This window comes from Archocentrus centrarchus, chromosome 11 (assembly GCF_007364275.1).
Source record: "Archocentrus centrarchus isolate MPI-CPG fArcCen1 chromosome 11, fArcCen1, whole genome shotgun sequence".
Lineage (NCBI taxonomy): Eukaryota > Metazoa > Chordata > Actinopteri > Cichliformes > Cichlidae > Archocentrus > Archocentrus centrarchus.
In genome coordinates, this window is record NC_044356.1 from 14,748,401 (window position 1) to 14,759,840 (window position 11,440).

At 39.3% G+C, this 11,440-nt stretch overlaps 1 protein-coding gene across 1 annotated transcript in view; it reads right to left on the reverse strand.

Moving 5' to 3' along the window:
* The window catches only part of akap9 (A kinase (PRKA) anchor protein 9), a 117,961-nt gene extending 107,327 nt beyond the window's left edge, over window positions 1-10,634 (reverse strand). Inside the window, 2 exon segments of the mRNA XM_030740365.1 lie at window positions 151-411; window positions 10,390-10,634. Coding sequence (XP_030596225.1) covers window positions 151-411; window positions 10,390-10,437 — 309 coding nt within the window. The 5' untranslated portion in view covers window positions 10,438-10,634.
* Between the last annotated feature and the right edge of the window lie 806 nt (window positions 10,635-11,440).

An 11,440-nucleotide genomic window follows, 5' to 3' on the forward strand; every position in this document is an offset into this window, starting at 1 on the left:
CAATGTGGTTTGGTCAACTACTGAAAATCGGTTCTGCAAAACAAATAGAGCTGTAACTCTTCGTCTACCTTCATTTATGAACTTTTTTTAAAATCCAAAAAGTCTGACAGCCATGCAGTTTGGAAGAGGCAATAAAAAAAAAATATCTACCTCTATGTTGTACGTCTGGTCATGCTTGACAGTCTCTCCACTCCTGAGCGTCTTGGTGAAAGTAAACTCTGTGGTGTGTGGGTCTCTATTTCCATCTTGTCCTCCACCCGAGACCACCTCTCCTCCCACAGACTGATCTGGTTCGACCTCCACCCTTCCCTGTGAATCCCCCTCCGAGTCCTCGGCTGGCTTCTTTTTCTTCTTCTTTTTCTGTTTCTTCTGGGAGTCGACGTAAGCTTTTCTCTGGCGGTACTCAGCCAGCTGGAGGCAGAAAAGGATAAATATTTAGTGTTAAATATAATATTTATGCTTCAAGCTGGTCCATGAAAATTAAAAATGATTAGCAAACACTTAAACAGCCATTAAAGCGTTAGTGTAATTCACATTTACAGTTGTAGATTCCAGTCAGCTCTTTTAACCCAAATGTTCATGAACCACCTGCCTCCCCATAACTATTAGTATCTTTAACACATACTACTTACTTAAAAAGTAAATCATATATGAACCTACTCTGAGTCGAAACAGTTTGGTGAAACTCAAGCGAAACATTTGTTTGCCCCAAACATGCGATCTTGCTGCTCCGAGTGAATCCTCCCTCCCTGTGTCCATATGACTCGACACGCCTCTTGCTGTGCCAGGTGTTAATCCTGACTGAAGGGATTTTTAAACTATGTCAGCGATCTGTGTAAACAGCCAGCAACATGTTACACTATCGTCACAACTTTCAAAATTTATTTCATTTAATCTCATCTCAAAGAAACACATGGCCTTGTTTCCTGAAAAGTGACCTTAAATAAAATTTCAATCAATACGAGCGCAAACGTCTATCCCCACACTGATCTGTTTCATAAGATGGAACATGTGTGCTACTTTTCCTATCCCTAATCTTTCCGAGCATCGTGTTGATCAGCCTCTCCCGGTCACTATCCTATCACTCTAAACAGAAACAAGAATTTAAAATGACAAACTCTCATTGATTGCTTCTAAAAAACAAAACAAAACAGCAAATCCACACATTTTAGAAGCATATGAGCTGTAAAAACAAGCAAACCCACTAATTAAATTATCTAAACACATATTTTAGGGAGGGGGGGAAAAAAAAAGAAAATCATGCTTGCAGTACAACACTTATTGTGCCAATAATATTTCTGCTTTACACACCATCTTTTTATTTTAATCACCTACAAAGAAGAATATATTCTGTTTGTTTATGAAAATATCATCCTAATTAAACAGCCTGGACAGTTGATACTACTGAAATTTATTATGTATGAACAACTGGTGACAGCAAATAAATGACAGAGAGAGCAAAGCAGGGGCTGCAGGTGTCACACCACAGGTAACACACAGAAAGCCTTCAACAGGGTGAAAGTGAATTAGATAAAGAAAGAAGGGCTACACCTTGGATAACTGAATCAAAACATGGTGACAGGTTATAATGAAGATAATAATGACATTTTTTTTTTTAAAATGGCCTAGATTCTATATCTAGGGAGGGTCCGTTTGGCCGTATTTTGCCCATGTCCATCATAGACATGTAAACATATATTAACAGAGACTAGCTACTATTTTTTTTGCATTGAGATTGACTTAAAAGTGTTTCTGTGCTTCATCGGGGGACAAATGGTTAAAATCAACCAGGTCAAAATCAGGTGTGTATTACACTGTAGGACTGGGTACATTATTTATACACACACACACACACACACACACACACACACACACACACACACACACACACACACACACACACACACACAGGCTGACCTTGAGCTAGAATTGTCTCTCTGTGGTTTTATGCTAAGGATGGTAATGCTTGATCTGTCTGTTGGACAGATCAAGGTCGACAGTCTATCAAATACTGTGACTAGTTTGTAACAAAATTGTAGCAGAATTACAACAACTGTTACATGGAGTGTCATGAAAAAAATTTTCTAAAAACATTTTTCCTCAGAATTAAATAAATGATAGACTGAATATTTATAAACTAATCTAGGAATATCTGCTTTTGTCTAATGAATGAAACACCTGACAAATCCAGAAAATGAATAATAGTAAAAGAATTCTCGTTACTAATAGATTTAAAATTTGCCCAAAAGAATCATGCAGTTTAATGATAAAGCAGAATTTGTGCATTTATATCATAGTAACAAAAGTATTTGACTTTGACATCAAAAACAAAGAAGTGATAGAAATTTTTAAAAAATGAAGCTTTACGAGATCTTAAAGAAAAAAAAATACAGAAATGTCATAAGAAATGTCACCTCTATATTCATAAGAAAACAGTTATGAGAAGCCACAGGATCAAAAGCAAACAAAGTAAATAACATAAATTAAACAAGGGAACATAAATGGTGTAATGTACTGAGGGTTTTCATCCATTAGTGCCTGCGTGAGTATGACAGTGCACACAAGCGAGTGTGCACGAACGGTGAAGCACACTTTAGAGTACAGTCGACCGCTCGGCCTTAGACTGGTATCAAAGGTTTTTTACACCCCACTCCTATAGCACCAGCTTAAAGTTGGCATGTAAGTGGGCACTTTGTAACTGCTCGTTTGGTGATACTGCACAAAAGGTTAGAAGCTGACACAACAGAGCTGAGAGTGGGTGTTGTCTTCATGTTCCCCACCTACAATAAACAGGCTTAAAAGCTCAAAGGGCTCTTGATCTGTGCCTCTGCACCTCCACGCATGACCCATATCTTGTCCAGGCATACCCACGAGCTTTAAATACCCGAGGATACAGGATAATATATGAATGAACACCACTCATACAGGATGGGAGCTATCCTACGTCAGTCAGAGAAACACAGGGTGATTTCTGCTGGCAGGTCTGCTGTACATGAACACTATCACGCATGAGTCCAGGGAACCACCGGCCTTTCACTGAACTCATAGCAGGCTGCCCTATTTGGCTGAGCAGAGCAGAGCACTGGCTGAGCATATGGAGAAGTGAAGCCTGTGTCACTCCATCACCATCTGGGAAAGCAGAAACTACGTAGGTGTATCACCATCTGCTGTCGCTAAACATTTACACAGGCACGTTTTTATATTATATATATATATATATATATATATATATATATATTTGATAGCACATAATGGAATATGTCTGTTACAGTTTCCCACAGATCAAGGTGGTGTTTTTAAAGCTGCATTATTTATTCTTGGACTCTACTAGAGTAGCTTTGTTTGATTCACAGTGTAAAATAATCCATATTTGTCTAATACTAGGTCCTGCTGCAGCACATTAGTTCATTTTCTGTCTGAAACATGTTCTCTTCTCTTTAAGGCCTCCAGTTAAGCCAAGTTTTCCTCACTGGGTTGCTCAAATATGTCCTAACAGCAAACTCAGGACCTGTGAAAACCATATCAGGAATATCCAGTCTTACTGACATCACAAAGAGTCAACAACAGAAGAAAGCTGTGTGAAGCTGAACATTTTTGTACATACGCTGACATCATTATTTAAAACTCTCACAACTTTAAATATGAGCATTCATCACTGGAATGGTATATATACACAGAAAAGAAAATAAAGAAAAGAAAAACGGTTTCACATTTTTATTTGTCAAACCAACAGTCCATTTCTAAACATATTCAATTTACCGTCATGTGTCAAAATCCTCATATTTGGGAAGCCAGAAACAACTAATATAACTTAATTTTTTTAATGACTGAAATACATTGATCACTGTATCTCTAGTATGTATACTCATCCAGTCAACACCCACGAGGGGAAAAATGTTAGACGCATTAAAATATGATACAGTCCTGCACACGTACACTAACGACAAAGATGACAATAGTAAACAGCAGAATAAAGTAGCCACTTTTTCTACGTCAACCAAAAAGGACAATGTAAAAGCTTATTTAAAATAGAATTTATAGCAGAACTGCTGCATTTGATTGCAACACTCACCAACCACATTAATGGGTACACCTTGCAGCACAGATTCAACAAGGTGCTGGAAACATTCCTCAGAGATTTTGGTCCATATCAACATGATAGCATCACACAAACAGGTTTGAGAAGATTTTGGCTTTGTGACATGGCTTTCTGGCATGGCACATTATCCTGCTGGAAGCAGCCATCAGAAGATGGGCACACTGTGGTCATAAAAGGAAGGACGTGGTCAGCAACAATACTCAGGCTCAGTTTAAGAGGGGTACTGCCTCTCATTAGATATTTTTTCTTTTCTGGACCGTTCTCTGTAAACCCTAGAGACAGTTGTGAGAATATCCCAATGATCAGCAGCTTCTGAAATACTCAGAGCAGCCCATCTGGCACCAACAACCATGCCACGTTTAAAGTCACTTAAAAATCACTTTTTTCCCCCAAATTCTGATGCTCAATTTAAACTTCAGCAGGTCGTCTTAACCATATCTACATGCCTAAATGGATTGACCTGCTACCTTATGATTACCCTATGTGTGCCTAATAAAGTGGCTGGTGAGTGTATTTCTCTAGTAAAGCGGTGGATCAGTATATGATTGAAAGCTCTGTAAAGTGCATGTTGATATCTGTGAACAAAGCTGACCATTCCTTAGTAACTCCTCAGCCTCTCTTAACTGATGTATAAAATTCATTATATATATATTTTTTTTGCCTGGAGCAATCATATGTTGATAGCTCGGGAAAAAGAAAATATACTGACTGTTTAGTTAATGTGATGCTTGCATATGGCTAATACAGCAACACACTGTGTCAGATTTCAATAACTAAATGGCCTTCTATAGTTTGAAGACTGTCAGACACACTACTAAAAAATTCCCAACATCACTGAAAACAGCAGTCCACTGTAGCCCAGAGAGGAAGCTCACAGCTCCTCATGTCATGTGCCAATGAGAGAGCCAGCAGCACTGTGTTAGTAAGTACTGTGCTACTTCAGGGAGTAAATCCTCTGTCATGCACACATTCAACTTAGCTATCAGGTTGAAATAAAAACCAACAGTAATTGAATCACCGCTCACCTGCTTTATCACCACTTTTGCAGTTAGTATTACATCTGTGAACCATTAAATGGGTTCTAAACACAGTTGTGCAATGGCCATAACACATGTAACACATAGGACATGACACAGGATGAACGGTAAACATGTCGACAAGAAACTGACTCCTGCACTCAGTTCTCTCCCAGGAATGTTTTAAGCAGAGTCCTTTCAGTAGTTTATCCTGTGACAACAAAAATTCACATGTACCTACTGTATTGTCAGTGAACAGTTTGTTAACCATGGTAACAAGAGTAAATCAAAGCCACTGTGTGAGGCAATTCAATGCCAGCGGCAACTTACACGCCTCCTCCTGCTCACTTTCAAAGAATTTATCTTTTATTTTTTGTTGTTGGAAAAGATGTTGATCCATAAATACAATAGAAAATAATAAATGTGACAGGGTGTCACATTTGGTTCAGTTGAATTTGCAGGAATTCTTTATCAAATATTCCTTATTTTATAGCTCTACGTGTCTTTGCTTTTTCAAAAGAAGAAGTTAACTATGTAAGAAAGACACAAGTATCCATTCAGCTCTCCTAATGACTGCTGCACACAATCTTCATTCCCACCCCAGAAATAGCACAATGCAGAAAGCAACACAGAAATGTTACTAAAAAAAAGGCTGCAACTCAAACAAGATTAACCAAAGACCAATGGAGTGCACTAGATTATTTTACTTACAAAGGAAGCTCTGAAAACTGACAATCAAATCTTTTCACCCTGGACTGATGCGTCAAACATTTTTCCACAATTATCAAACATCAAGCTCAGCAGCTTTAAAGTATGTACTGGATTTCAGCCAGCGGAAATGCATAATGGCATGCAGGTATAATATCCTGAAACACTGTTGTCTTGTCTTCACCATCACTGAATCCCAAATTCACAATGCTAGACTTCGTAAAGTCTCATTTATAAATGATGTTTTTTCCTGCAGCTTCATTAAACTGTAGTATAATTTTTGTACATAACAAAATGATTTCTTCTTAATTTAAGTTGCTTTTATTGTCATTGTAAATACATACAATGAAATTAAGATGTTACTCTATGGTGCACCATAAGACACAGGACATTGACTGGAACATAAACTTGGCACAAAAAGTAAGGAAATTTGTGTTGTAACAATGTTTCTTGGTAATAAATCATGTACTGTTGGAATGCCTGTTTTTTCCCCTTAAATGGTGCAACTTTTCTAAGGAAAATTAATTTCTATGTTGAGCAGGAGAGTTGATTATGTGGGATGCACCCATGAAAAACTTTTGTGTGTGTGTGTGTGTTTTATTCCTCAGTCTGTTCCAGTAGCTAACAGCTGAAATTCTCAGCTTGGGGTGACAGTACCTCAGCCAGTGCTGGGCTAGCTAGAACCATGTAGCGCACCATATCACAAAGCTCAAATTATCTCAAACTGGATTCTTCAAAATCACAGTGAGTTCATTGCACCCTGAATTAACTGGATGGATGGATGGATGGATGGATGGATGGATGGATGGATGGATGGATGGATGGATGGATGGATGGATGGATGGATGGATGGATGGATGGATGGATGGATGGATGGATGGATGGATGGATGGATGGATGGATGGATGGATGGATGGATGGATGGATGGATGGATGGATGGATGGATGGATGGATGGATGGATGGATGGGCAGCCAACAAACCTCCAGCATTTGTGTGATTCTATATGCACCAAAATCTGTTTTGGTGCTGGAAGGTGCTGGAATGTTTCCAGCACCTTGTTAAATCTGTGCCATGAAGAATTAAGTGAGCTCTGAAGGCAAAAGGGGGTCCAACCCAGTATTGGCAAGGTGTACCTAATACAGCACTAGGTGAGGTTAAATGCATTTGTTATTAATTGCAGTGTGCAACTGCAGCATCATATTGCTTCCTGCTTGTAGGTTTTCTTGTAGAATGCTCACTGTAAATATGCTGCATAAAACATATTTAAAAGAGATCTCCTCAGTCTTCACAAAAGTGTTCAAATGCACACTGAAAATTATGATTAGTCATCATCCAATTTAAACTGTACAGCTGCTACACCATCACCTTGGATTAATCACCTGACAATCCCTTCTGAAGCAGTGCAGCCTGACAGAACAGGAGTCTTCAAAACATTTCGTATTACAAACACGCAATACCACAGCTTAAAAATAAAAATTTCCATTATCAGATAAGCCAAATAATAAGATAAATGAGCAAAGGTGATAATATTCCATTCATAACAGAGAGCAATGCAGGGCACCCCTGTGATTAGTCACCTGAAGGATTAACTATTCAGGCCCGAGGTAAGTAGCTCAACTTGTATCTTTGCCATCCTCAAAACCTTCAACACTATCAGGCGGTGACACTGAGCTTTAAGGTCATTTGAATGCTGAGAAATTCAAATTCAAATGATCTTTTATACATAGTTCAGCATGTGGTATCTCCAATTAGGGCTGAAAATACATTCTATAAACCTTCCATAAATCTTTGATGGATAACATGTCTTATGATTATTAAGAAAAGATTTTGCTTTGTAAATGATCATAAGTATTCATCTGTCAAAAGCACAAACACAAATCAATGATTCCTCACTGCAGAAAGATGCAGAGTGAGGAATCATACTTTCAATGGATGAGACACACTGGAGGAGCAGAGAAACAAATAAACATGCAATCCTTCATGAATTATGAGCATCCCCTGAGCCAAATTAAACAACACTACAGCGGCTGCCCCCTGAGCCCCTCACTATAACTCTGAACCTGTGGAAATGCAAATGGACTGATGCAGGTTAATCCCTGACGCTTCATTAAAAATCAGATCTGTTCCACATGCTAATGATTCCAACGACCAGGATGACAAACAACATAAAAAGCTACTTTCATTTAGTGGACACACACACCTCTATTAATATTTAAAAAAAAAAAAAAAAAGAGGATAAAATACACACAGAAAGACAACTAAACCACGACTGCAAAGTGACATGAGAGGTGACTTGTTGACCTGAAAACTGGGAGAGATTTACAGAAACAAAGTGTCGAGAGAGTGTCACCCCCCCCAACCTGGTGCCTGTAAAAGATGTAATATCTGAGTCTGTTTCTTTGACCCAAGAGAAAATCTTACAACATCCTGAGTTCTTTAGTGCAGTCAGTGCTGAGTGCTTTTCATACAGGGAGTCTCAGAAGATGTAACGGGAGAACTGAGTCAAAGTCCTGAATGAACAAATCCACAATGCCAGTAATGCACTTGTCAGTATGCTCCCTTTTATAGGGAAATATGAACAAAGCATCTGCAGACAACGGCTTGAAACAAAAGCCTGGCAACACCAGCCCAGAATATTCACTTTTCTTATTGTCTGGTATGACTCAATAGGCACTCGCCTGCTACGAGCTATACAATAGATGACAGACAGTTTACCCTTCACTCAGATATCAACATGAACTCTTCTTTCACCTGTTTTAAGAAATGCACCATTTTAGACCTCTTTCTTTTTTAAAGAAAGCCCTATTTCTTAAGATTTATTACTGAAAATCACACTTTCCAAAAGGCAGGCCGTACATATGAAACAACTGAAATCTTTTTTCATAAAGTGAGGATGGATGATCTAAGCACTCTCCATAGCTTATAGACAGACTCAGCACAAGGAAGCCCTTGATGTCTCTGTTAAACATTATACTATGAGGTTTCTTCACTGCTGATTTGTGTGAAACAAACCAGCCTGCACCAAACCACTGAGGGGCTGTTTATAAACTAAAATACCCAAGGCATAGCCAGGGAGATGATCTTTTGTATGGCTGGTCTCTCCTGCTGTGCAAAAGCCAGAAAGCTCAAGCGATCTAAAGACCCAACACACAGCATGCTGGATGTTCCTCTGCAGCATCTGGATGTAAAATGGACAGATTTTTCCCTTTTTTAAGTCTGCCTGATAGAAGCAGTTTTGACTCTGACGCTACAATTTGTGTAAATGTTTGTAGTTTATAGAGACCCATTCTCATTAGAAGGCAGGAGGCCATACCCACACCAGAAAAAAACAAAAACAAATAAAATAAATAGATATATCAACACATTACCCACATTAAAATGCAGATACAAATTCTTTACATTTGACAAGTATGTAATGCGTGGTAATATCTTTAGAACTATATATATATATATATATATAAAAAAACGTATATATATTTGATCTCAATCTGAAACATACAGGCAAATGTTTCTGTCTTTGCAACTTATATAACTGCATTCAAACAAATAATAACACTCATCCCATAAGTGTACATAAACGACTGGCATATTCAACACCATAAAGTCTGCCCGTAACCACTGGGACACCACTGGACCCACATCTGAACCTCATGAGGGGGATTATCTAAACTATGCAGGTAATTTTCCAATTGAAGACCTTACTTAAATAATGTTGAGACAGCCATCCAGATAGCAGCACTCTTAGGTGCGCACATGCCTGATCTACTTATCCACATGCCTGAAGCATGATGCAGCTGTATCCATGGCATGATCGAAGAAGAAGGTGGCTCATCACAGGCAGGTCTGACCAGCTTGTGATTATGTTACTAAGATCCCTTTACAGACATTTTATTGATAAAAACCCAACCCAAGATGTCTGGGTTATGCACGCTGTAAGAATACATAACAGAGCTTCTGCAAGGTCATGCACAAGCACCACAAGCCAAAACTAAAAGAGCAGTGTGAACTGCTTTATTGTGGTTAAAGGCAATGTGACAAAATATAAACATTCACCCAGGCTTACAAGGGAAGATTATGGACGCTGCTGTTTATAGAGAACAGCTAATAAAGCACAAGTTTGGCATGTGAGGCAGTGCTGGTAATAGCCAGTGGGGATGTGTCCTGTAAATCCTGTTACACCAGCCTGTCACTCAGTGTCACTTCAGGTGGCTTTTATAAATCCCGGGCAGCAATGTGGCGTGTGGTCTTAACACTGCGTGCGCACACCTACACTTCAGTTTCAGGAAAGTAAAAGGAAACACTTTAGTAAGTGCAGACATGCAGCATGACAAAGGAGACTAGCAGTGGCTATGCTAATCCACCCACCCACCCCCCACCCGGCTGTCACAGCGGAGCAGGGTGCACGCTTGCGGAGCCCGACAGCTGATAGCGTAAAAGGAAGAGGGGGGGCGACTGACAGACCCCTGCCGCGAGAAAACAAGTTATCGACAACATTAAGTCGCTACTTTAGAGTAATGAGAGCAGTGTCAGTGAGTTGTGCTAGCACCAAAACTGAGAATCATACCTTTGCTTTGCCGGCCTCCAGCTTCTTTTGCCTCTCCTCGTCTTCCATCCCCGCGGTCCCTGTGGCTAAACAAACAGAGAAACTGCCTCATGCGAGATATCCGCGAGAGAAATTTCAAAGCTAACGGCTAAATATCCCTCCCCTCTGACTTGCGGCTCGCTGCCAGAGACTTCTACTGGTATTAACTAGCTGTCTCCTTGTTGGTAGTCCGCCGCCATGTTTTCCACGTAAACATGAGACCCAGCTATGATGACGTTGTGTAGGTGCCTTCATAGCCACGCCCACTGGCGTTCCCACCAGTGGTGGATTCACTTGCTTTCAGGAATGCCGGAACCAAACAGTACTAGAAAAGGTTTTGAGATATTTTAATTAATGGAACTATATATATATATATATATATATATATATATATATATATATATATGAAAACACTCTTTCACTGACAAGCTCGGGTTCTGAACTCTGGTCACTAATATTTATATGTTTGACAGGTGGGGGACTTTGTTCACTACAGTTTTTGTATAAGCAATAAATAAATAAATAATCAAAAGTAAAAATATAACACTGTTTGCAAAAGCATACGTCTGGATACATCTATCTCATTTTAGCCACTGTGCATCCTATTCAGAGATGTGTCCCACTTATGCCTTTGGACTAGAGTACTTATAATCTTAATACCCAGTGGACAAGACCACGGATAGGATCTAGTAAAGTACAGATTTTGTGTACTTGTACTTTAAGTATTTCTGTGTTCTGCTAAATTCTGCTTCAACTGTACTATATTTTCTTATTCTGATTGCCTGTGCCCCCCCCCCCACTACCACCACCCCAACACACACAAGCACACACACACACACACACACCTCGCTCCTTTAAAATGCCCCTGATCCTATTGGGTAGTTTAAAATGCTATAAAATATCTTAACTGAGGCATAGGCCAGGTGCTCTCAGAGTGACGTACATGTATCTCCATTTGTCTCCATTTGTACCTGCATTAAGTATCTCACTAAGACATATTTAGGTGTAGTCTAGCATTGAGGGTGGTGATGAA